Source organism: Jaculus jaculus, chromosome 12 (genome assembly GCF_020740685.1).
Source record: "Jaculus jaculus isolate mJacJac1 chromosome 12, mJacJac1.mat.Y.cur, whole genome shotgun sequence".
Taxonomy (NCBI): Eukaryota; Metazoa; Chordata; class Mammalia; order Rodentia; family Dipodidae; genus Jaculus; species Jaculus jaculus.
The window spans coordinates 18,242,363-18,269,744 of record NC_059113.1 but is presented as its reverse complement, the minus strand read 5'-3'; the positions used below and the strand labels follow the sequence as shown (position 1 = coordinate 18,269,744).

The 27,382-nt window shown below is 48.9% G+C and overlaps 1 protein-coding gene across 3 annotated transcripts in view; it reads left to right on the top strand.

Moving 5' to 3' along the window:
• Nucleotides 1-27,382, top strand: part of Scara5 (scavenger receptor class A member 5) — a 147,848-nt gene that overhangs the window by 105,326 nt on the left and 15,140 nt on the right. For all 3 annotated transcript variants that reach the window (XM_045131803.1, XM_045131804.1, XM_004665843.2), the window contains exons 5-7: nt 2,602-2,682; nt 4,862-4,960; nt 7,468-7,524. In XM_045131803.1, coding sequence (XP_044987738.1) covers nt 2,602-2,682; nt 4,862-4,960; nt 7,468-7,524 — 237 coding nt within the window. The remainder of the gene's footprint in view (nt 1-2,601; nt 2,683-4,861; nt 4,961-7,467; nt 7,525-27,382) is intronic.

The window sequence follows — 27,382 nt, the reverse complement described above, 5'->3', positions numbered from 1 at the left end:
CAGAGCTCCTTGTCTTGCAGACACCTCGCTCTAATCTCTGCCGATTGTCCGATGGCTTTGGGGGCTGTGTCTTTATATCTGTTTATTTCTCCTTTGCATACACAAGTCACTGGACTAGAGCCCGCCCCACTCCAGTGTGACTTCGTCTTAACTATTTACTTCTGCAGAGACCCTCTTCCCTAAGAAGGGTGAGGATGTATTGGAGAGGGGGTATAAGCTGGGGGCACCATCCTAGCCAGTACAATAGGGTATGGGCATTTTTCTTGACTCCTGTCTCTCTCTCTCTCTCAAAGCATCAGGAAGTGTGTGTTTATAACCCAGGTCAGAAATGTCCTGCCTTGGGAAGCTGAACACTTTTATCAGGAGAGAGAGGGCATCTTTGTTTGTTTGTTTTCGGTTTTTCAAGGTAGGGTCTTGCTCTAGCCCAGGCTGACCTAGAATTTGCTATGTAGTCTCAGGGTGGCCTCGAACTCATGGTGATGCTCCTACCCCTGTCTCCCAAATGCTGGGATTAAAGGCGTGTGCCACCATGCCCAGCTTTGAGAGAGAGAGAGAGAGAGAGAGAATATTTTTGCTGTGCTACAGGACAAGACTGTGGGAGGCCCATGCCAAGTGGTGCCAGGTCTGCTTAGCCACATAAGTTTTGCCCATTCTAACAGGAACGATGGGGCGAAGAAAGGTCACCAGACAGGTGACAATAAAGAGTCCCTGGCTAGTAGTCACAGGACGTTGACAGAGTGGACTCCTGGCCTTGCCCGCCTGGGAATGGCAGGTATCATGACAAGGAACAGGAAGGTGGAAAGGGTGAAGCGTCTGGCTCCATGGGTGTGGCAGAAAGAATGGGTGCCAGGCAGACCTGGATTGAAATCACGACTCCTTCACTCTCTGGCTGCCTGTGTGGCCTGAGACAAGTAACTTCAACACATGGTATAGCCGCAGGGCCTGAGTCCAGTCACGTATACTTGAATCCCTGCCATGCTGGAGCCTCACTCTGAAAGGCAGTGCACTCGAACCATTAGAAGCCCTTCCTCCACCCAGATGCCCCACCAGAAACCTGAGCTCAGCCCAGCCTTCTCTCCCTCGCTTCCTCCATGAGAGCCAAGGTCTGTTCATCGACTTTTCTAAACAGTCTGGCCATTCCCTGACATCCCTTTGTTGGCCACTTCTCCAACCCAGGGCCCTTCCACCTCCCATGTGGGTGAACTTCAGCCTCTGGCCTCTCTCCTGTTCCATCTGTCTTCCACACCACAGCCCAGCCATGTCTCTCTCGTGTAGATCAGAGGTGGCTCTACACCCAGGTCTCTCTAGAGGCTTCTGGTGTGTTATAGCAGGGTCTAGTCCAGAAATTAGACCTCTAAGACCTGCACTTTCCCAGCCCTCTGGGCCCTAACTGCAACCTCCTCATGGCTTACATGGATAGCTCTGTCTTCCCTCTAAGCCCCTGTAGGAATTATTTGGTCCACATGGAACTGTCCCCTTTCACTGTCTTCATCAGCCTTGGCCATAATAACAAATGCTCAAACTACCAGGTCTTAGACTAGAGGCATTTCTTTTTTGTTTAAGTTTTTTCTTGTTTATTTATTTGAGAGCAACAGACAGAGAAAGAAGCAGAGAGAGAGAGAGAAAGAGAATGGGCATGCCAGAGCCTCCAGCCACTGCAAACGAACTCCAGACTCATGTGCCCCCTTATGCATCTGGCTAACGTGGGTCCTGGGGAATCGAGCCTCAAACCAGGGCCCTTAGGCTTCACAGGCAAGCGCTTAACCGCTAAGCCATCCCTCCAGCCCTAGAGGCATTTCTTTCTTCCAGTTCTGGAATCTGAAAGTCGGTGATCAGGATACCAGCATACCCAAGTACAGATGAAGGATTCTTACTCTTTTCCTAGCTTGCAAACAACCACTTTCTCGCTGTGCTCTGGCCTAACAGAGAGAGAAGGAGAGAGAGAGAGGAGAGAAGGCAGGGAGAAAGAGAAAACTGCATGGGTGCTTGTGTCCAAGCTCTTCTCACAATCTCTCTCTCTCTCTCTCTCTCTCTCTCTCTCCCCTTCCCTCCCTCCCTCCCCGTATGTAGCACAGGCTGGCCTTGAATTCACACTACTTCCCCCTCTGTCTCCAGAGAACTAGGGCTATAAGTGAGCGTCACCACACCTTGCTCTTCTCATTGTATAAAAGCCACAAATCCCATGAGGAGTGCTCAACCCACATGATCTCATCGACCAACCTCCTCTCAAAGAGCCCACCTCCCAAAATCAGAGCTTTGGGACTGAGAAGTTTAGCATGTGGATTTAGGAGGGATGCAGATATTCATCCCGAACACCTCCCCTTCCTTCTTCTTTTAGCCAACTCCTGTTTTTTCCTTGAGATGTTATGGAACCTTCCCTGGTGACCCCCAAGGCTGAGCTAGCTGCCGTCTTGGATTTGTACAGGGTGTGGCCCCTCCTTTCATTTCACAGGGAAATTTCTCTTCCTCTGCAGACACCCTGGCCCTGTCCAAATATATATATATATATATATATATATATATATATATATATATATATATATGTACATATATGTATGTTGTAAGCAACCTTCTAACCTTGGTTCTGTTGTCACCTTCCAGGGCCGCCGGGACCCAAAGGTGACCAGGGGAATGAAGGGAAGGAAGGCCAGCCGGGCATTCCTGGACTCCCTGGACTTCGAGGTAATGGGGTACCCTGGGGAAAGCTTGGGAGAGAACTTCAAGGCTATCCTTTTCCTTATTGGTGTGGGTGATGGGCTCCCTATAAGGGGCTTCCTACAGTCTGTTTTGCCAAATGGCACGAAGATTGTCAGTGTGACAACTGGACGGAGCAAATGGTTTTCCTTCGGAAGTGCCAGGATCTAAAGGAAAGGGTGCATGAGAGGCCACGGCTCCCCGAGGCTACTCCCCACCCAGCAGTCAGGGTCTGCATGGCCACGACCCTCATCGGGAGACGTCTGGGATGCCAGGCAGCGGTTGTCCCCTGCCCCACCCTTCCCCTGCTTCACGGGTGACAGCCCTGCAAGTCCGGTGGCTGGTGGGATGGGCACCTTAGGACCTTCTCGAAAGGCTGTTCTGGGACTCATCACCTCAGAAATTCCTCTTTAATTACTCTAGCAAATATTGCATCTGAGTCTGTCCATGTCTGCGTCTGGAGTTGCATGCACGTTCTTCCAGGCAGACGTAGCGACTTCAAAATGATGCAAGAAAAGGGGAAAGGTGTCTGCTTATTGCTTTTGTGAATTATCCCAGAGATGTTTCCAACAGAGAAAGGGAGACAGGGTCTAGAGAGCGAGAGCCCCAGCCTGCCTTCTATGCGGCCTTCTCTTCTCACGGAGCTCCAGAAACTCAGAACCCAGGACGCCTGGGAACCACTCTCTGGGCCTAATGAATCATAGGGCGGGGAGCTCTGGACACAGCCTTCGTTCGGTTTAGAGTTCCGTAGCTACAGAGACCTCGGACGCTGGGAACAGCTACATCTTGTCAGGAAGGGAGACATTCCATCGGCTTCTCTGACGTCCTTGCACCCCCTAGAGGCCACAGTCTTCTTCCAGGCGTTGGCTATTAGCCTTGGGGGTGATGACTGGGAGGCAGGTTTGTTGTGTGGTGGAAAAACAGCCCTAAGAAAACCAGTTAGCTGTCCAAGCAGGAAAGAACAATTAAGCAGTTGATTAAGAGACCTCTGCTGCGCAGCACTGACTGGACTTGGGTCTGCCCTCTGGGGGCCCTGGGCTCTTGCTTGGTGAAAGTGTTTGTTGATTCTGGCTCTCCATGGTGCAGTCAGGGTTGCTTGTGGCCACGGGGCCGGGAGCCCCAGGCCTGATGGGAGAAGCAGGCCATGCATCCACCCACTGACCTGGCCGGTATCCCCATTCTTCTCAGCCTCCTGTGCCCTTTGGGGTGCCTCCTGTGTTCGTGGGCAAGAGGGGATCTTTGATTCTTTTGTTAACTAGGATGAGGCACTAGTTTATCTTCCTTCTACTCATGACGTCATCCCTACATCCCTCCTTAAGCATTTGTGAGCCCATTTTCTCTAGCATCACATGTACCTGACCAACCATGAGCTTTCAGTTCAGGAAGACCAGGGCCTGGACTCTGCCTCCCACACACTCTGCTGTGTACCCTAGGACAGGTGACTTAACCTCCCCAAGCCTTCGTTTCCTCATTTGTAAGACAGGTGAAATAATGTCTCTCTATTTGTTATGAGGATGGAATGAGATTCTTCATGCCTTGCATGAAGAGTACTCCAGAAAATGTTTGCTGAGTCTGCAGCCCCTGCATGCCTACAGGTGAAGAGACATCTAAAAAGGATTGCTATCATCTTCTTTGTTTGGTTTTCCAAGGTAGGGTCTCACTCTAGTTCAGGCTGACCTGGAATGCACTATGTAGTCACAGGGTGGCCTCGAACTTTCGGCGATCCTCCTACCTCTGCCTCCCGAGTGCTGGGATTAAGGGCATGCACCACAATGCCCAGCTATTTCTTTTAGTTTTTTGTTGTCTTGTTTTGGGGTTTTTTGTTGTTGTTGTTGTTTTGTTTTTTGAGGTAGGGTCTCACTCTAGCCCAGGATGACCTGGAATTCACTCTGGCCTCAAACTCTACTACCTCTGCCTTCAGAGCCCTGGGATTAAAGGCGTGTGCCACCACACCCGGCTTATCATCTTCACTTACAACAGCAGGGGCCCCTTCGGGGGAAGGAGTCTGAATCCAAGTGATAAAGCTCTGTGCTGAGCCGAGGGTCCAGCTTTTGCAGCAGCCGAGGAAGCAGAGGCTATGGAACATGCGTGCTGAACCAGACACAGGCCTCTAATGGAGGTTCCAGCTCTGAGTCTACAGCTCCACCCCTGTCTCTTCTGTCCCCAGGTCTGCCGGGGGAGAGAGGTATCCCAGGACTGCCTGGTCCCAAGGGTGACGATGGGAAGCTAGGAGCCACAGGCCCCATGGGCATGCGTGGATTCAAAGGTAATAAGGAAGCTGAGTACACCTTGAAAACCCGTCCACCACCCTGGGAATCAAAGGGACACTGAAATGAATATTCCAAAGGTCTCCTCTTTCCTTTACCGTATTGCTTTTGCCATGTTGGGCAAATGCCTTCATCTCATTCAGGTTTTCATCTGAAAACTAGAAAGCATTGTACTTTCATACTCCATAGGGCCTTCATAAGGAGTCTCAGAGGTATGTGTGCATGTGTATGTGCAATTGTGTGTGTGTGTGTGTGTGTGTGTATTGTGTATATCTATAGGTTGATGCCAATAGATTAAACCAGAGGAATCCGGTGAGGGGTCCCCCAGAACAAACACAGAGACTACAAGCCCGGGGTGCCCCTCCTCACCAGTACTGCCAGATCCCCCTCCTTCTGCAAGACTCTGTGTTCTCCTCGTATTTAGAACCTTATTTCACTTCTCAGGTTTGCATTGCCCACAGTGTTTCTTCTGATACTTTTTCCTACCTATGGATGGTCCCCTTGTTTATAATTTTAATGTTTTTCTAAAATTTTATTTTATTTTAGAGAGAGAAAGACAGAGAGAGAATTGGTATGCCAGGGCCTCAGCCACTGCAATCAAACTCCAGATGCTTGCGCCACCTAGTGGGCATGTGCGATGTTATGCCTGCCTCACCTTTGTGCATTAGGCTTATGTGGGGTCTAGAGAGTTGAATATGTGTCCTTAGGCTTTGCAGGCAAGCACCTTAACTGCTAAGCTGACTCTCCGGCCCCCCTTTGCTTGTTTTTAAGGAAGCTTACTTCAGAATCAGCCCCTGTGTTTCTATCTCCTTCCAAGATTGTGAGATCTGCCCCTCGCCCCCATCATTGCTACCAAACATAGAGATACCTGTGCTCTTTCTCCGGGCTTTTACTCCTCACTGGTTACCATGGCAACTCAGACAGAAGTATTGCTAATCATTCCCATTCTATATCTAGGAGGGTCTCTTTTTAACTTTTTTTTTAAATTTTTATTTACTAATTTGACAAAATAAAGAGGAAGCGAGAGAGAATGGGTGCACCAGGGCCTCCAGCCACTACAAACAAACTCCAGACATATGTGCCCCCTTCTGCATCTGGCTAACATGGGTCTTGGGGAATCAAACCTGTGTCCTTTGGCTTTGCAGGCAAATGCCTTAACCGCTAAGCCATCCCTCCAGGCCCTAGGAGGGTCTCTTGATCTAGGACCATGGGGAATCTTATTCTGCACTCTGGTAGATGATAAAACAAACTTTTTCTTTCTTTTATAATCCTAATTTAAAAGAAATTTAATATTAAGCACATTATAAAAACAGCACATGCCTGTTAAAATAAACTAAGCAATGCAGACACGTACAAGGGGAAAAGTAGACAGGAAGTCCTTTCTTCAATCCCTCTAACACTCACTCCTTAGAATTACCACTGTGAACATCGGAGCACATCCGACCAGACATTCCTCTGAACACATTCAATGTATATGGTTACTTTTGGTTTTTTTTGGTTTTTCTTTTCTTTTTTTTTTTTTTAAGTCATGTGAGTTAATTTTTATTTTTTTAAATTTGGGGGGATCATAACATTTTATTTATTTTTATTACTTTTTAAATTAGTTTTCTATTCAGGGTTTTTCTTTTTTTTCAAACCTTATATCCTACCGGAAAACTCTCTCTTGGGACTTTCTGTCTTGCTCTTTTGATTTGCAGATATCTTTCTGGAAGGTTTTTGGAAGAGAATCCCCTGGCTATTTTAATGCCTGTGGAATGGTGCCAGAATGTTCTACCTCTTTGTGGAATGAGATGCCAGCTAGGGGAAGAGCTCTGACCTAACCATATCCTGGGAAGGAAATTCCACAACTTCCTGGAAACTTTTTCTCTGGTGTTTACAGTCTCCTCTACCAGAAAGGAAAAAAAAAAGCCTGACATATAACTTGTCTCTTCCTATATAACTGAAGCTCTGCCGCCTTCCTCTCCCTCTGCTCATTTCAGTGAACCTGGGCGTGAATGTCTAAAGCCCTGACTGTTTAATCATAAACCTCTGGTCGGTGGTGTTCTTGCTAATGCCACGGGCTCTTTGAGGCAGTGTGGGAGATGTGGTTTGGCTGTGCTTTCACTAGGAGGGAGTGAGACTTTCTCAGCTCGGTTCTGCCTCTTTCCCAGGATGACCACAGCAGAAGTCATCCTCTTCCCTGCTGTGCCCTCCAGAGGTAGCTGGCTCCTGCCACGGTTTCTCTGGTCTTGGGCTAACTAGTCTGTAGATAACTTTTTATTACTTAGGCTCTACTTCCATTTCTATACGTTTCATTTATGTGTGTGTGAGAGAGAGAGAGAGGGAGAGAATGAGTATACCAGGACCTCTAGGCATTGCAAACAAATTCCAAAAGCATGCACCACCTTGTGTGTCGGTCTGATGAGGGTCCTGGGTCCTTAGGTTTTGCAAGCAAGTGCCTTAACTGCTAAGCCATCTCTGCAGCCCTCTACTCCCACTTCTAATGCCAATTTTCCTCCCATTCCAGGTGACCGAGGTCCAAAAGGAGAGAAAGGAGAGCGAGGAGACAGAGCAGGGGAAGCTGGTAAGGCGGAGTCCTGGGGCACAGGAGGAGCTCTACAAAGCCAGGGGTCCTCAGGCTGGAGCTGCACACTAAGATGCCAGTACCAAAGAGCCTCCTTCCCTTCTTTAATATATATATTTTATCTATTTGACAGCGAGAGGGAGAGACAATGGGTGCGCCAGGGCCTCCAGCCACTGCAAATGAACTCCAGATGCATGCACCACCTTGTGTGTCTGGCTAACGTGGGTTCCGGGGAATTGAACCGAGGTCCTTTAGCTTTGCAGCCAAACACCTTAACTGCTAAGCCCTTCCTTCCCCCTTTGTACTGCTCTCTGGTCCAGCAGTAGGTGGCCACAGACCCAAGGGGCATGGCTACATTGCTGGATGTGGTACCAGCCTAGGATTACGCAATGGATCTGGGCATTTCCTTCCAGTTGCCTCACTAGCTGCCTGAGCACAGTGTCTGAGCCTCTATGTTCTCATCTGTAAAATGGAGACAACAAAAGTCTGACTTCCTAGGGTTGGAGTGTGAGTTAGCTAAGCTGATCCATGCAAAAGTACTTATGATAGAGCCTGGACACTTGAGTTAAGGACTTAAAAAGTATTAGTTGCTACTAGAATCAAGGAGATGGCTCAGCAGTTAAGAGTGCTTGCTGCTTAAGCATAAGGCCCTTTTGGGTTGGAGACCACTAAGTTTGACTCCCTGGAACCCATATAAGAATCTGGTTTTGGAGCTGGGGGTGGTGGCACATGCCTTTAATCCCAGCACTTGGGAGGCAGAAGTAGGAGGATCGCCATGAGTTCTAGGCCACCCTGAGACTATATAGTGAAGCCCAGGTCAGAGTGAGACCCTACCTCGAAAAAACAAAAAATCTGGTTATGGCCATGCACACCTGGAATCCCAGTGGAGAGGGGATTGCTGGGGCTCACAGACTGACAGCAGTTTCGGGCTGAGGGAGAGACTCTGTCTCAAACCAATACACAGATGAGCAATAAGAGGCCAGCCAACATTGTCCTCCGGCCTCTGCAGTCATGTGCATGGGGGACGCGCATTTGCACACGCGTGTGCATATACTATACATCGCACGCCACTCCACCATACACACACAACAGTGTTTAGTTGTTGCTGTTCTGTGTACTACATCCATTCTGACATACGTCCCAAGATCATCAGCCATCTCACTAAAACTCAGCTACCGACTTTGTGCAAGTGCCTCACGTGGGCTTCAAGTGATGGCTCCACATGTCAGTTGTTTGCTAGACAACTGTAAGATCTGAGTGAGGGTCCCAGGCATCCACGTAAAATGCCATGTGTCTGTCCATACCTGTGAGCCCAGTGCTGTGGTGGCAGACATAGGAAATCCCTGGGACTTGCTGGCTAGCTAGTCCAGCCACATCAGTGAGTTCTAGGTTCAGCAAGAGACTCTGTCTCAAAGGGTTGACTGAGGAAGGCTCCCAACATCAACCTCTGGCCTCCACATGCGTGCATGCGCACACTCATACATGCACGTCAGCCACATACACACATGCAAAAGAAAACAAAAATCTCATGCGACACTTAGGGAAGGGCACAGAGGCTGAGTGGAATCTCTCTGTTTCCTCCTCTGCCATCTTGGGGCCGTGAGGCCATTGCCTGGCAGACCACCCTGGATGTGGGAAGCAGCATCTTCGCCAAGGTCCTTTCCGTAGAGGAGCCCGCTGAGCTAGTGGGCCACTCTTCTCTGGGATGTACCTGAGACTCTCAGGGCAATTGCCAAGGAAGAAAGCATAGGTTCTCCTAGCCAGAAGCACTCCACGGCCTCTGCGTGAGGGCGTGCGTGGATCAGCCCTTCTGTGGGCACTTGGTTCCAGGCTTCACCCTGGCGGACCCGACCCGGGCAGAGTCCATATGGCTAGATTCTTCTGGGGACACCTGGAGACAGGAGCCAGCACAGAGGTGCAAGCTGGACCCTGGATGAGGGCCTTCCTGTAAGACAAGGTGCTAGACGTGTTCTTCAGGGAGTAGCTCCTTTTCCTGTCCTGGGTGTTGATAGTTCCTGACAGAATGCAGCCAGAGCACGTGAGAAGGATTGGACTGTGGCATTTAGCTCTGATAAATAAACAGCCCTCGTGGGGTTGGGCAGGAAGGGAGGAACTGAATGGAAAGATGACCTTTGAGAGCGTGATCAGAAGTTGTTGCCCACATACCAGAGGGGTCGGTCTTGTCAGGAACTCTCTGGCAACTGTTCTCTTAGGCAAGTTGAGGCAGGAGGTCACAGCCAGTAGAGCATCCGTGGATAGGGAAGTGTGTGCCCTGTTTGCTAGTTACCTGGCTTCTGTGGGCCGAGACGGTTGGACTCTGAGATCTGGCATAGTTTAGGGAAGTGAGAACCAGGGTTCAGTGGTGTGGGGTTCCCCTGAGGAGGAGTGGAAGGCTGGAGAAGTGCACCCATCCACTTGGCCCTGGAGCCCATGGACTGCCCAGCTAGGGGCTGACATCAGCTCTGGATGCCTCTCCCAGGGGATTGAAGTTGCTTTCCTTTCTTGAGAAGACTACACCCTGACTGGAGCCCAAGGCTCAGACATAAAGCTCAAACCCAGACCTTGCACAAAGAGCTGAGCTTTTCCTTCTAATACCCCAGAAATGGTCTCCCTAGGTCATGAAACTAGAAGGTGAGGGGAGAAGACACAGCTCATTGACAGGAAGCTAGTCACAGTATGAGGAAGAGTGTGAGAAGCATGCGGGAATACCAGAACCCATGAAACTGGAAGGCCACCAGCCACCTTGTCCACGGTCAGAGGCCCAGAACTGAACACCAGGACTCTCAACCTCACTCTGGAATGAGAACTCAGGTCAGGGTCTTGGGTGCTGAAGTCTTGGATGGTGGAGCTGGGTTTCTTAAAATCCCTAGTGAGCCCTCTTCACTGCTATTTATAGATGCCAATGGAAAGAAACCCTGAGCCAAAGGGGTCTTTGCCCTCAGAGCTGAGGTCTGAGCCTTCCCGACAATGGTGTTGCCTCCCTTCCCCTCGGCTTCTTCCTAGGCTCTGATCATGCCAAACCTACCAAGCCCAACCTAATTTCAGATTCTGCTGCGTTCCCAAGGCACTCCTGTCCCTGAGGTGTTAACTATATCCCTGAGACCCTGGCTCTGTGGAGACACCCAAGGCTCATCTTTCAGAGAAGTGTGGAAATTCTGATGAACATGGTGCCCACTGCTGGGACATTCTTAGTCACTCCCTGGGCTCTGGAAAGTCCCACCATAAGACCTGCGGGGCGGGAAGCAATAGTTCTCAGCACTAGGGAGCCCTGAAGTCTACACTGTGGAGTAGAGGCCACTCACAGGCCTGGTCTCTGCCAAACCAATTATTTTATTTTATTTTTAGACAGATAGAGAGAGACACACAGGGAGAAAGAGAGCTGGCACATCAGGGCCTCAGACACTGCAAAGGAACTCCAGATGCTTGCGCCACCTAGTGGGCATGTGTGACCTTGTGCTTGCCTCACCTTTGTGTGTCTGGCTAATGTGGGAGCTGGAGAGTTGAACATGGGTCCTTAGGCTTCACAGGCAAGTGCCTTAACCACTACACCATCTCTCCAGCCCTCCGTCAACCCACTTTTGCCTGGAAACTGTCACCCAGCACCTAGGTGTCCACCTATAATCATAACCATGATGTTCCAACAGGTGAGGCTGTTACTAAAGTAAAGGTACCAGGGATGAAACAAGGTGGGTTGCCCTCAATGGGAAGTGGTCAGTGGTCAGTAGAGGCTTTCCTGTGAGGGGATTACAGAGCAAACCTCTGGGGACTGTGTTTTGGGTCAGTGTGAAAATGTTTTAGGGCTTGGAGGGATTGCTTAGTGGTTAAGGTGTTTGCCTCCAAAGCCACAGAACCCAGATTCGATTCCCCAGGACCCACGTAAGCCAGGTGCACAAGCTGGTGCATGCATATGGTGTTTGTTTGCAGCAGCTGAAGGCTCTGGCTTGCCCAGGCTCTCATCTGCCCCCCCCCCTATAAATAAAATAGAATAAGTTTTAAAAAATGTTTTGAGAACAAAATTCTTGCCCTTGGTTACCCATGTTTTGATCTGAAGTCATAAGCTTCCAGGGTTTGACTCAATTCTTGTCTCTCTCCCAAACCTACTCCTCCAGCCCACTGAACAGAGACCAAGAACAGAGGTGGAGGGATCCCAAGATCACTCTGCTTAGATCACAGCCAAATTGGGTCTAGAATCCAGATATCTTGATGTCTGCTTGGTGAGGAGGAAAGATTGTTCCCTCTCCCCACCACCAATCCTACATGCTTCAGGCCAGAACGACATCAATCAACCCATTACATGCTTGGCTTTTGGAAGTTTGGCCAAGAAAAAAAAAAGAGTTCCTATACACATCTCAAGAAAGACAGACATTTGTTTTACCCTAGTATATGGTCTGCTTGCTAGAAAAATAAATAACATTTTTTGCAGCAAGGCAATAAAGTTTTAAGTCCTGGGGCATAAATTCAAAGCAGGATATAAGCTCAGAGTATTTAAAAAATTTTTTTCTTAATTTGGTTTCACATGGGAAAAAATATGTGGCTTGACACAGGGTGAATTCTAAGCCAGTGTTTGTTGATAGTTATCACTAGATGCTCAGAAAATTTGAACTGTTTAACACTTTATGAGTATGTTTGATAGTTAGGAAAGTTGGTGGGGAGTGGATTCCCATGGGCATCCACCATGCAGTGTGAAGTTCAAAATAAGTTTTCAGAAAAGGCAATTTCTGGATAGTTAGATGGTGGCATAGCTGTTGAAATGTTGTTTGTCTCTGTTAAAAGAAGGGAAGGAGGGCTGTAGAGATGGCTTAGCAGTTAAGGCACTTGCCCGTGAAGCCTAAGAACTCACATTTGAATCTCCGGGTCCCCCATAAGCCAGACACACAGTAGTGCAAATACACAATGTCGCACATGTGCACAAGGGGGCGCATGAGTCTGGAGTTCATTTACAATGGCTGAAGGCCCTGGCATGCCCATTCTCTCTCTTTCTCTCTCTCTCTCTCTCTCTTTCTCTCTCAAATAAATAAAAATATAAAATAAAATCCAGAGGGGTGTGGTGGCGCACACCTTTAATCCCAGCACTTGGAGGCAGAGGTAGGAGGATTGCTGTGAGTTTGAGGCTACCCTGAGACTACATAGTAAATTCTAGGTGAGCCTGAGCTACAGTGAGACCCTACCTCGAAAAACCAAATAAATAAATAAATAAAATAAAGTAAAAAAAATTAATTAAATTTTTGAAAAAGGGAAGGAGAATTTTGGAGTGTATGAGCTCTTTTCCTCCCATCCCTGGGCCCTGGGGAATTTGTTTAGGATAAAGTCACACCAGAGTTAACCTCATCTCAGGCCTGAAGAGACAGGGTTGCTGCACCTCCAATTAACAAATAATATTTCTTTGCTAATCATGCATATAACCTTCATTTCTTATATAACTTGAATATCCCAACAACAATAGGATGTTTAAAAGTAAATCATACTTCTAAGAAAAAATTACCAATCACATAATACTACTAATATACACTTGTGTTGGTAGATGAGAAGTAAAGTTTCTGCATACATATTTAGTTATCACAGTATACAGGAGGCAGAATTATGTCCATAGTGGGGAGATGCCAAGGCCAGAGGTAGAGAGGAAACTGCCCAGTGGTAGCTGTAGCTTGTGTCCGTCTGTCTGTCCCGAGTCCTCCTGCTCATCCTTCTGCTACCATCTTTGATTTTCTTTGGTTCAGCTCAGTTCTTCCTAGGCCACACAGTCTGTCCTGAGTGATTTAGACAGAAGATGCTAATTTCTTCCTTGGCAATTTTCAGTTACTTTTTTACATATAACTATCATCACTTTATATACATATATATCCAAAAGTTTACTTATTTTTTATTATCTTTTTTATTTTAGAGAGAGAAGGGAGGTCAAGAGAAAAGGAGAGAGAGAGAGAGATTGGCGTGCCAGGGCCTCAGCCAATGAAATCGAACTTCAGATGCTTGTGCCACCTAGTGGGCATGTGCGACCTTGTGCTTGCCTCTTCTTTGTGCATCTGGCTTATGTGGGATCTGGAGTGTCGAATGTGAGTCCTGAGGGTTCACAGGCAAGATCTTTAACCACTAAGCAATCTCTCCAGCCACAAAAGTTTATTTTCTAATGTATTTTATTAATTTGGGTGAGAGAGACAGACAGAGAAGAGAGAATGGGCACACCAGGGCCTCTAGCCACTGCAAATGAACTTCCGATGCATATGCCACCATGTGTATCTGGCTTACATGGGTACTGGGTCCTTAAGCTTCACAAGCAAGGGCTTTAACCACTAAGCCATCTCTCCAGTTCCCAAAGTTTATTTTTTGACAGTTTATGTATATGCGCGATGTATTACATTTTGGTCATATATAGCCCACACTACCCTCCTTATCTGTCTGCGTCCCTGTATTCCTCATCCCTTCCTATGCCATGGAAGAGGCTGACTGCTCTCGTTAGTTCACTAGAGAGGGAAGTGGCCTCCAAAACCCCTTCCCTACCTGTAACGGTATGTTAACTAGCTTCATTACGTTCAGGTCTTGTTACCTCCACATCTGGTGTGAGTTTACTACCGTCGCTGTACTGCCCAACTGACTCCTAAATATTTTGTCTTCAGTTCTTGATTACTTTGAAAAGAATAATTCTACCTGGAGGTTGGTCTGTACTATGCCAAGGCATGATGCCCTCACTTGCCTCCTTGGCACTGCATTGGGCTCTAGCAAACTTGCCAGCCAGGCCCTTCTGCACCCTTGCCCTTGACCTGCTTCCTGACTGCCGAGGTTGGGTGAACCTGTGGATACAGAAGCAATCCAGCTGGGACGTTGGTTGACTCGTGCGCTGATTCAGTTCACACGCTCATCCGTTCACTTGCTCTCCTTGTCTCCCAGTGTCTAGTAATTTCTTGGCAGATACAAGCGCAAAAGTAACATGGAAATGGAAGAGGGTTTTCAAACACCCCTTGCTGCAAAGCTCATGTGTAGTACTGGAGAATATACATGGGCAGAATTTTCACTTAGGAAAATTGAGGCAAAACAGGAGACAGCAGACAGTAAGAATGGCAAGGAGATAGCCGGCGAAGCCATGTGGAAAAGCAGGTGACTCTGGGGACAGGGATCAGAACACAGGAACAAGGACCGATCTGGCTTTGGTAAGAAGTCAAGGCCAAGGAGGATGAGGGGAATGCTCAAATAGTGGAAACTGGACTCCCTTTCTTCTGTCACAAAGAAAAGATAGCGCTGGGGAGTTTGTTCAGCGGTTAAAGGCAAAGCCTGCTCTGGTTCAATCTCCAGTACCCATGTAAAGCCAGATGCACGAAGTGTCGCCTGCATCTGGAGTTCATTTGCAGCAGCAAGAGACCGTGGTGCTCCCCTATACACATACACTCTCTCCTTGCAAATAAATAAAAATATGTTATTTATTTATTTGAGAGCGACAGACACAGAGAGAAAGACAGATAGAGGGAGAGAGAGAGAATGGGTGTGCCAGGGCTTCCAGCCTCTGCAAACGAACTCCAGACACGTGCGCCCCCTTGTGCATCTGGCTAACGTGGGACCTGGGGAACCGAGCCTCGAACCAGGGTCCTTAGGCTTCACAGGCAAGCGCTTAACCACTAAGCCATCTCTCCAGCCCAAAAATATGTTTTTTAAAGAGAAGGAAAGATAGGTATGTGAGTGGAAGGAAAGCATCAGGGGAAAAAATATTGCTTTATTCATTTCTTTGGCCTTGAACATTCACTGTATACCAAGAGCTATGTATTCCAGCAGGGAGATGGTAGAGGTAGGGACAAGTCACAGAGGTGTCTTTATCAGGTCCTGAGGGACAGTTAGGATCCAACAGGTGCATGGGGCATGAAACTGATAACTCAAACAGTTTGACACAGCAGATTTTTGGATATTAGAGGCCAGATGACAGGTGGATCTCTCAGGAGGAGATCTTTGAAGTGGGAAGCCTGTACCCACTTGTGGGCCTTAAGCAGAAGGGAACAATGGGGAACGGCTGGGGAGAGAGCGAATGGGAGGCTCGGTCACATCTGATGGCCCTCCGCCTGGCCAAGGCCTGGGACATAGTAGGCAAGGCTCTTCCTTCCTGGGAACAGACTCCACCCCTACTGCAAGTCTGCAAGCTCAAGTTGATCCTCTACTTCTGTTCTTGCTTTGGTTCAAGTTGCCCTGTCTTTTATTTTTTTAAGGCAAGCCCAACAGATGGGCCAATTTTTTTTTTTATGTGAGAGATTGAGAGTGAGAGAGAGAGAATTGGCACGCCAGGGCCTCCAGCCGCTGCACTCAAACTCCATATGCGACCTTGCACGCTTGTGTCACTTTGTGCGTCTGGCTTACGTGGGACCTGGAGAGTCGAACATGAGTCCTCAGGCTTCTCAGGCAAGTGCGTTAACCACTAAGCCATCTCTCCAGCCTGAGCCGCCCTGTCTTTAACAAGCCCTGTTTTTCAGAATCATATTACCAAAAAAAGGAAAGAAAGAGAGCGAGAGAGAGAGAGAGAGAGAGAGAGATAACCTAAACGCCACTTGGGGCACTGTAGTACCAGCATGTGCTCAAAGGAAAATGCCTGTTTCTCTGAGCTCGTTCATACGCTGTGGTGGCAAGGGCGGGTCTTCCCACACCACCAATGCCCCAACACCAGCTGCATGTGCCATGATTCGATTCAGTGCCAGCTTCACATGAAGCTAGTGCAGATTCTAGGTGCCCAGGGGCCTCACTTTAGATGCAGTTGTTAAGTCGAGGCCTCTAGAAGCAGATAGCTGTAACTAGAGATTCACTTGACTTCCTCCTCAGATTAGGCCTTTTGTTAGAAAATCTCACAGAACTCAGGAAAAACTCCATCTGCCAATTTCTTAAAAGGATACAGCTCAGGAGCATCTGGGCGGAAGGGAAGGCTGTAGAACTTCCCCATCCTCTCCAGACACTTCCATGTGCCCAGTAACCGGCAAGCTCTTCAACCCTGTTGTTTAGGCTTTTTTTGCTTATTTGTTTGTTTTTGGTTTTTCCAAGGTAAGGTTTCACTCTAGCCCAGGCTGACCTGGAATTCATTATGTACTCTCAGGGTGGCCTCGAACTCATGGCGACCCTCCTACCTCTGCCTCCTGAGTGCTAGGATTAAAGGTGTGCGCCACCACACTGGCTGTTTGGACTTAGATGAAGGCTTCCTTACAAACACACGTCAGCCATTGGTGACTGGACTGAAGGTCCAGACCTCTCTCCTGGAAGCTAGGAAGTGGCTGTAAAGTTCCAGCTTTCTCATTCCATAGTTGGTCCCGCTGGCAAACAGCATTCCTTACCCAAAGCCATCTTATTAACACTCTCCATTCAGGTGTGGTTGGAGGAGTCTTATGAGTAGCAAAATGTTCCAGGAACCAGGGGGCCCAAACCAAGTGTGATAACAGAAGAAGCTCCCATCTCTTTTGTTCCTTAAGTAGTCCCAAGCATTTTAGGATCTCTGGCCAGCAGCCATGGATAAGAACCAAATATACATTTCTTATTTGATCACAACACCACAGTAAGCAAGCCCAAGTTCCAAGTCTCATTCTAACTCACTGGCTGTGTAGCTTTGAGGCCAGTCCTTCAGCCTCTCTGCTCCCCCTTTTCTGTATAGAGATGGGATCCGGACTTCCAGACATGCTGGCTTGCCAAGGTCCCATCTTAAGCCTTCCAAATACAAATCCAGTGATATTTTTTTTTCCCTGAAAGTTTACAGTGACCCCTTCCAGAAAGCTGTGTGCACAAAATGGGCCAATTCTGCTCAATCTGTGTTATGCTTGATTTGGTAGCTTTACATAGATTCAAGAGAGCCTGGGCACATTAAAGGCCTGGCCTGGCTTCTCCAAGGAGCCACGTGGTGGGGCTGGGGGAGATGGCTCGGAGGTAGGGCACCTGCTGTACAAGCATGGGCACCTGAGTTTGGCTCTGCAGACCCCGTGTTGGAGCCAGAGGCGGTGGCAGGCGTCAGTAACCCTGCCACACCTGTAGGGAGCTGGGACAAAGAGAAAGGAGAATTTCCTAGATGCTTACAGACCGGCTAGCTTGGTGGTTGGAGCAGTGACAGGGAACAATGGGATGGAATGGGAGGACCCATACCTGAAGAGGTTGACTCCTGACCCCACACTCCCTACGTGCCCGCTCTCACACACGTACATACAACAGCAGAAAACAACCACATAGCCCAATGAGGGGGTGGGGGTGGGCAGAGAATGCCTGAGAGACAGTGGGACAAGTCATATTACACTCATCTCAGTTTCAGGGTTTTGGGGGATTTTTTTTTTGCATTATTGAGGCTTAAACCTGGTGATAGATATGCATACTACCACTGAGCTATATTCCCTCCCCTTCCTTTTTTGGATTTATTTTGAAACACATTCTTATTAAGTGGTCCAGGATGCCCTTGATCTCACTGTGCTGCCCAGGTAGGCCTCAAACTTTCAATCCTCCTGCCTCAGCCACCTGACTAATGCCCTCCCTCATCCCTTATTACGGGTATTCTCAGCCCGGAGCAGAAAGAGAAGAGCTGGGGCCAGTGCCCAGGCAAGGAATTAATGTTCAGGCCAGGAGAAGTGAAGGCCCTCTGAGAACAGCACGGTGCTAAGAGACCATCAAGCAATGGCTAATATTCACATTCTAAATGCATGTTAAGTGAAAGCATCAGTCAAGGGCCCATGCCTGAGAGAGCTGCTAGTTGGAACAAAATAAATGCCAATGTTTGGGCATTTCTGTTAAGGGTTAGTGGCCAGGTGTATGTGTAAAACTTGGGAGAATTGGCTGGGATTTTGGTGTTGTGGGTGGTGGTGGTGTTTGGGGGGTGGGGGGAGGGGAAGGGGTGTATGCACGTGCAAAGGCCAGGAGAGAAAACCCAGTATTTACTCTCTGCCATATTCCCTTAAAGCAGGGTCTCTCACTTTTCCCCTAGGGTTTGCTGCTTTTCCAGCTAGCCTGTCTGGCTGATGATTTGCTTGTTTCCCTTTCCTCACCCCTCAGCTCTGGGGTCGCAACATACACAGCCACTCCTGCTTTGTTACATGGGTGCCAGCTCGGGTTCTCCTGCTCACGTAACAGGGGCTCTTACCCGCTCCCCAGCCCCCACAGCTGCTTTGAACCATCGCTCTAGCAGGGTATTCAGGCCTGGCAGTGTAGAGACCCAGTTTACTGTCCTGGATCCTTGCTCTTCCTGATGCTGGCTTGTCCCTTGGCACCATGCCAGTCCTTGTGCCCCGAACCTGGAGGCAGCGCCCTCAGGAACAAAAGGCCAACTTTTGGGGATTTGTTCTGTGAGAGAATGCTTAGTAATGTAAACCAAAAACTGAAGGTGAATATGGAATTTTCTACAAAAAAAAAAAAAAAAAGGCCTTGAAGTTACTAAAGAGCTCAAGTTTGGTCATTGATGTGGGTTTTGTGCAAATAAAGTTTGAAGCTGAGGCAAAGTTGAGGTGTGTAGGAAAAATAAGAGTGGTTGCACTGTTTATTTAGAAAAAATTTCTAACAAACTTGGGAATGATCCTCAACCCTTGTGACCCTGAGCTCCCTTCCCTGGGATGCTGACTGGTAAATGACTGAGGGATGCCACTGTGTGACGTCACAGCTCCGTGTCCCCTCTGGCCCATCCTTGGACAAGAAGACACCTTGGAGGGCGTTGAGGACCAAGCTTCCAGGATCTTCCCTCCCCTGTGGCTGGTGACGGCCTCTTCTCTTTAAAGAGCTATTGGTAGGATTTCGATGGGAAGAAGAAATGGGAGATGGGGTGAGCCATGGCTCCTCCGGGGAGGTCTTGCGGGTGCTGTGGTCAAAGAGCTGCAAGCTTGCTTCCTTGCTGACTCAGAGCTGGGAGCGTCCCTTACCACGACACCACAGTCCCCACCATGTGGAGTTTCACACCACGGAGAACCCGACCACCCCAGTCACTAAGTCCCTGTGTGTTTTGGAATGAGCTCCCTGCATGAAAGGTTAGGTTCTTGCCCAGGGTGGCAGTGTTAGGACTAAGCCCAGGTCTCCAGGCAGTTCCTATTGTCAGGATTTAACAGTATGGGGGTGGGAGAGTACCCTAGTGGTTGGAGGGGATGGGGGTCAGACCTAGAACCCAGAGGAGTGGAACTGCCATAGGAACCAAGATGTGGGAAGAGAAAGTTCTTCTAGGAGAGGCTACTGGGCCTGTCTGTGGGGCCTGGGACTTCAGTAATGGGTCCATCAAGACTTTGCCAGGGAGGCCTTAAAAATGTCAGCGCCTCTCCCCGAGGGGCTTATCAAGGAGGGCTCAAGGCCTGCTGACATGAGCAGTCAGCACCATTGGCTATCTCCTGGCTGGCTCTCTAGTCCGAAATGCTTGTTGAACTGCCCCCATTTGAAAGACCCCAAACCAAACACAAAGAGAAGGGTTCGCCCATCCACGCAGCTGCCCAGTAAATTCCTACGGACGCGGCCGTGAGCAGCTGCTGAGCCAAGACTTTCTTCCATTGCCATGGGGTCGCGCTCCCAGCCCTGAGCCGGCCGGGGAAGCTCTTCATTTATGACTGATCAGACGCGTCTTTGTTGAACAATGACTAGATGACAGGAATAGCCATGTCAGAGAGAGATGTGCCTCTTTCCCAAAGACAATGCAGCAGAATCGAAGCGGGAAAGGATGAAGTTTAAGAGAGCCAATGCGATCAATGCAATGATACCACGGGGCTTATTTCTGATGTACCTTCTACCTAGCAAAGTCCTGAACATCCCAGGGGGACCCCAACCAGGGACCCGGCACAGGAGAGGCCCAGATGCGGTTACTTTGTCAGGTGACCCGGAGAGTCCTCTCCCTTCCCTGCACCTCTGCTTCCTCATCTGTAAAATGTGACGCAGCATTCCCACCTTGCAGGAGAGCTGAAAGGGTCAGTTGAGAACATGTAATGATGCCTCTTTGAAGAGGCATCAGGTCACACACACACACACACACACACACTTTTTTTTTTTTTTTTTTTTTTTTTGCTTTTGCTTTAGGGATGACTCCTGTCCTCCCAGATGGATCTCATTTCCTGTTCAGAAGTGTCACCCCAGCCTAGTGGGTGTGGCAGGGGGGGTGGGTGCATTGTGGGAGGCTCCAGGCCAACTCGGGGCATGAGGAGTTCTTTCTTTATGAGAGAATGAAAGTTCAGCTTCCTTAATGGGCAGATGGTCCAAATTATCCCTGGGGCCAGGCTTCGCAGCTGCAGAAATGGCAGGGCCCGTTTTCCCAGCCCCGTGTGTTTACTTCTCCTCTCCACAACCTTCTTTCTTCCTGCTTGTTTTGCCTTGGCAGAGAGGGACTGCAAGGCAGGAAAAACAAACACCCAGGGCCTGGAGTGTTCCAGCCTTAGCACAGGCTCTCCTCCTTCACCCCTCCCCCCCCCACCCGAGACAAAGTTCCCTGGGCTCTGGGACCCTCTGGTGTACGGCCGAGTGGGTTCTGAGTTACTTAGTGATCCATTTTATTCTGTACAATGTGGCATGATCCCACTTGCCCATTCATTCACCCCCTCTCTTCAGTACAGTGTATTGAGTACTATGGGGGTGCCATACTCTCTAAGTGCAAGTGGGGACACAAGTGGATGCTAATGGCTGTCACCTTCACATAACATAAGATAGGGGTATAAAGAGGCCCAGAAGAAGAAATTGCACAGTGACAGTTCTCAGAGGTAGGGCCCACCAGGTCAAGGAAGCCTTCCGGAAGAGGTGACCCCTTACAAGGCCAGACAACTGGCAAGTCACGGAGCCTCATCTTGATCATGAACCCCATCCTCTCAGAGAGTGCTATGGCTGTCCACGAAGACCAACTGTGAGCTGTTCAAATATATCCCAAACTGTTTCAAACTGCCTAGCACTAGAGCTTTGCAAGCACTCCCAGGTGATTTCTGTACCCAGCCAGGACTAGGAGCCACAGTTAGAAGTCTGAAACTCATCCCTTCAGCCCAGGACAGGAAGTACTGCAAATCCCACGGAGCTGTCATGAAACCGATGAAGAGCGCCTTATGAAGCTGGGGACATTGCTCAGTGAGTAAGAACACTTGCCACACAAGGGTAAGGACCTGAGTTCAATCCCTCAGCACCCATGTAAAACACCAGGCAGGGATAGTCACACACACTTATTTCTAACTCCAGTCCTGTTGGGGGGCGGGGGGTACACAATGTGAAACAGCGACAGAGGAAGACACTTGACATTCTCCTCTGATCACTGCACATCTGCACACACACATGCATACACTATACACACACACACCGTACATCAAAAGAAGCATCTGCTGTTTGGAGAGCACGGTTATTAGACATATTAGACATTGGTCATCCATGTTTAGCCTGAGTCAGCCCCGTTACTGGAGATGAGGAGATTATACTCTTCTCTGCCCATCCTGTAGCCCATGAGTAACCCTGATCAACTCATACAACTCTTCTGGGCTATTTTCCTCTTCCATTAAGAGCTGTGTGATAACTCAGTGTGAAGCACAGTAGGAAAATGCACATAGAGCCGAGCATAGTAGTACACCCTTTCATCCCAGCACTCGGGAGTCAGAGGTAGGAGGATTGCTTTGAGTTTGAGGCCAGCCTGAGACTCCATAGTGAATTCCAGGTCAGCCTGGGCCACAGCGAGATCCTATGTCAAAAGAAAAGAAAGTGTTGGGCGTGGTGGTGCACGCCTTTCATCCAAGCACTCAGGAGGCAGAGGTAGGAGGACCGCCATGAGTTCAAGGGCACCCTGAGACTACAATAGTGAATTCCAGGTCAGCCTGAGTTAGAGTGAAACCCTACCTCATAAAACCAGAAGAAAAAAAAAAAGTAAGAAAAATCCATGTATGAAGTCCTGCACACAGTGCCGGACATGCAGGGAAGTCAGTGGAGACATTGGTTCCCTTCACTGTTCCTGCTTCACTGGAAGCCTCCCCCTGAGAGGTGCCTGGAACTGGACTTTGCTGTAGTTGATGTGGGCAAGGCCTGCTGGGAGTTGCAAGGCTACCCGGTCCTGGAAACTGGCTCTGGGAGATGCTATCTACGGGCCACTTAAGCGGTCCTCCTCCTAGCTCCTTAGTGATGGAGGGACTTGCTCAGTTAAGCTGAAAGCAGAAAGACCTCACTGTCCCCTTTACATAAAAGCCACAAACACCCAAAGCAGAGGGTGTAAATAAGGTAAGGAATTATTGGATGAAGAAACACCAAGACATCCAGAGATGCCAGGCCCAGTAAATGAAACCAGATGCTGGTTTGAAAGTCCTGAGATGGATTCCCGAGAGATACTGGCCTTCTCCCATTTCCAGAGGAGGGGTGAGCAGCTGTGGTACAGAGGGATCAGAGGTCTGAACATGAAGTGTGGGGAGGGGCTCAAGTCCAAGGCAGCTTCCCACTCTGGGGCTCAGGGGCTCAAAGCAGGGAAATTGGGGTCCAGACCCAGCCTGCTTTGCCTAAACTCATGTAGAAGGCGGTGAGAGCAGAACAATGTTTGAACAGAGGTTCCCGCACATTGCGTTGATACGGGCTGTGTGAGGTGCCCAGGAATAGCCTGGGCCATAGCGTACATCATTCCAGAGCTGCCTTGCTTAAAGAATCACATCCAGTTTGCATTAGCGTGCAGAAAGTTGCTGACAGCAGGAGCCGAGCTTCATCCGGATGCTAATTCCATGGCCCCCTCCTGCCTTAGCATGCCAACAAGCCAGGAACTGTGCCTGGGGAGACCAGAGGACCATAAATCATGGTAATTCACTCGCCCCTTCACTTTCCCCTTCACAACTTCATTCTCCATCATATCCCCTCCCCCCCCCCACAATCAGTATCTCTTTTAGTTGATGTCATGATCTTTTCCTCCTATTATGATGGTCATGTGTAGGTAGTGCCAGTCATTGTGAGGTCATGGATATCCAGGCCATTTTTTTTTGTGGGGGGGGAGGTTTTGAGGTAAGGCCTCACTCTAGCCCAGGCTGACCTGGAATTCACTATGGAGTCTCAGGGTGGCCTCGAACTCACGGCAATCCTCCTACCTCTGCCTCCCGGGTGCCAGGATTAAAGGCGTGTGCCACCACATCCAACTCAGGCCATTTTTTTAAAAAGTATTTTTAAACTTTTTTAGAGAGAGAGAATTGGTGCACCAGGGCCTCAGCTACTGAAATTGAACTCCAGATGATTGTGCCACCTAGTGGTCATGTGAGACCTTGTGCTTGCCTCACCTTTATGCTTCTGGCTTACTTGGGATCTGGAGAGCCAAAATGGGTCCTAGGGCTTCACAGGCAAGCACTTTAACTGCTAAGAAATCTCTCCAACCCTATCCAGGCTATTTTGTGTCTGGAAGAGCACATTGCACGGAGTCCTACCCTTCTTTTGGCTGGTGTAAACATGTTGAGATGTTAGGATATAAGCATGTTGAGATGTTGGGAATGGTGTGAGCATCTTGAGATGTTAGGAATGGTGTGAGCATCATGAGATATTGGGAATGGTGTGAGCATCTTGAGATGTTAGGAATGGTGTAAGAAACTTCTGCAGGACTTTTTTGACCGAGGATGAGATCCTGTTGAGAGGAGGGTTTGGAGGGACCTAGCTGGAGGTGGCTAAGGAGAGACCTTTTGTCACTGATCCTCTTAACAGGCTGAGAGTGAGTGTGATATTGAAGGGGTGATTTTTAAAAAAAAGCCTTGCATGTCTCTGAGGCTCATAAAACCACTAGCCATGTGCCTTGACGGCCCCGACCATCTCCCTGCGCTGCCCTGGCCTGGCCTGCCGCTCTCCTCACTAGACCGGCTACTGCCGCAGCGTCCTCCTCCATGACCTTGCCCCGCACGTGTCTCATTCTTTCCCTCATTTTGAGAGAAGCAGGTCAGGATGTGGGAGCCTTGGGGCTTGCTGAAGGAAGATGGGTGAAGATTTTAGGCTTGGCATCAGGATGGAGCCTGGGTAATAGGCGAGGTCAGTTCAATGGGCCAGGGACCAGGAGGTGGGTTTTATGGGCTGCCACAGCTGGTTAAGCAGAAAGCTCCAAGCAGAGGTTAGAACCACTCATGTCTCAGAAAGTGGAATGATGTGCCCTTGGCTCTGTGAGAGTAAGGGGTCTATGCTGCTGGGAGGGGCGGCCCCCTGCCCTGGCTTCCCCCATCAATTGCCTCTATCAGTAATGCTTTTATAGAAACTTTGGGGCAACAGTACTTTTCTTTATATAAAAGGGGAGAACCTCCACCACAGGAGGCTGGTGGAGTCCATAGTTCCCAGCCCTAGGCAGTAGGGAAAAGAGGAGAAGGAGACCTGATCTGAGGGAGGAATATGAGCTGCAAGTGTCACCCCCACTCAGACCCCAGTGTTGGTTCATCAAGCCCTGGAGCCTATTCCTTGTCATCCCCGACTCAGGACCACTTGCTATGAGGAACCACCACCTGCCTGTGAAGGCTAAGGACCCAGGTTCGATTCCCCAGATCCCATGTAAGCCAAATGTGCAAAGTGACACATGAGCCTGGAGTTCGTTTGCAGTGAGTAGAGGTCCTGGCGCACCCATTCTCTCTCTCTCTCTCTCTCCCTCTCTCCCTCCCTCCCTCCTTCTCTCTCTCCCCCACTTTCTCTAATAAATAAATGTTTTAAAATAGCATTGCGAATACCTACCATGTATGCAGGTGCTATGCTCCGAGTCCTGTGCATGACAGGCCTGTGAAACAGGGATTGTACCCATTTCCCAGTTGGGGAAGTGCCCAAAATCAGGCTAAGAGACTTCCCTAAAGCCATCTGGGTACACCAAGCCAGGCACCATGCCCAGCTCTTTGCGTACGCTGCTGTATTTCACTGATTCTGTGGCACGTTTCAACATCTCCGAAGTCAAGAAGCAAAGTGTCGTCTGCTAACATGATGCCAGAGGTTTCCCTTCTCAGTGGCACGTGGAAGCATTGTGGGCCTCATGATTAGTGTCCTCAGAAACTGATGAACCACCCGCTGGTTCTTGCAGATGGTAGGAAGCAGAGTCAGAATTTCTACTCCGTTCTCTGGCTTCCAGCACTTTCCTGCTCACAGGCTCACAGAATTGCTGAGAAGTAGACATAAAGGGATGAATTCAGGATGGAGACACTTCCTAGGGCTGCTCCACCTGCATTAGCTGTGAAGCAAGGCCACCTACTCGTGGCTGTGACTGCTGGGTCTCCAGGTCTCAAAAGGTCGAGAGGAGCCAGGCGTGGTGGCACACGCCTTTAATCCCAGCACTTGGGAGGCAGAGGCGGGAAGATCACTGTGAGTTCGAGGCCACCCTGAGACTACAGACTGAATTCCAGGTCAGTCTGGGCTAGAGTGAGACCCTACCTCAAAAAAACAAAAACAAAAGCTAGGCGTGGTAGCACATGCTTTTAATCCCAGCATTCGAGAGGCAGAGATAGGAGGATCACAGTGAGTTCAAGGCCACCCTGAGACTGTGAATAGTGAATTCCAGGTCAGCCTGGGCTAGAGTAAAACCCTACCTCAAAAAAACAAAAACAAGCAAACAAAAATGATAGAGGGGAATCCATCACTCACACCCCCAGGTATTTGTCTAAATAAATTGAAAATACCTCTACCCAAAAATAGGCACATGGATGTTCATAGCAGCTCTATCATAATGGCCAGGACAGAGATGGTCAAGATGCCCTTCCACAGGTGGGTAGATGAGCCAACTGTGGTATGTTCGTCTGAATAGTACACTATTTATCAACATTGAAAAGGAATGATGGGGCTGGAGAGATGGCTTAGCGGTTAAGCGCTTGCCTGTGAAGCCTAAGGACCCCAGTTCGAGGCTCGATTCCCCAGGACCCACGTTAGCCAGATGCACAAGGGGGCGCACGCGTCTGGAATGCATCTGCAGTGGCTGGAAGCCCTGGCACGCCCATTCTCTCTCTCTCTCTCTGCCTTGTTCTTTGTCTGTCACTCTCAAATAAATAAATAAAATAAAAACAATATATATATATATATATATATTTAAAAAAAAAGAAAAGGAATGAGCTATCAAGCCATGAAAGACATGGAGAAACCTTAAATTGCATTTTTGCTAAAGGAAAGAAGTCAGTGTGAAGAGGCTCTGTGCTGCGTGGTTCTGACTGCACAGTCTTCTGGAAAAGCAGAACTATGGAGAAGGTAAAAGATTGGACATTGGAAAGAGAGGATTAAGCCCATCAAGCACAGAAGATTTTCTGATGGATAGTAAGATTACTGTTTCTGGAAGTGATGGTGGAAACGTGTTCAAAATCCATGAATGAAGCCGGGCGTGATGGCGCACGCCTTTAATCCCAGCACTTGGGAGGCAGAGGTAGGAGGATCACTGAGAGTTCGAGGCTATCCTGAGACTACACAGTGGATTACAGGTCAGCCTGAACCAGAGTGAGACCCTACCTTGAAAAACCAAACAAAAAAATCTGTGAATGTACCTGAGTGAACCCAGGAGCAACGCTAGACTCTTTAGACTGGTGATGGGATGATGGAGAATTGTCAGTCATGTGAATAATGGGGGGGGGGGGGCTGTGCAAATGTTGGGGCAGAGTGTAGGAAGTCTCTGTGCCTGCCAGTCAGTTTTGCTGTGTACCTAAAACTCTTTAAAAATATCAAGCAGAGGGATGGAAGGATGACTTAGCAGTTAAGGAGCTTGCCTGCAAAGCCAAAGGACCCAGGTTCAATTCCCCAAGACCTATGTAAGCCAGATGCACAAGGTGATACATGTGTCTGGAGTTTATTTGCAGTGGCTGAAGGCCCTGGTGTGCCCATTCTCTCTCTCTCTCTCTCAAATAAATAAAATAAATTTTTAAAAAAATATATCAGGGGCTAGAGAGATGGCTTAGTGGTTAAGGCACTTGCCTGTGAAGCCAAAGGACCCAGGTTCAATTCCCCAGGGCCCATGTAAGGCAGATGCACAAGGTGGCACATGCATCTGGAGTTT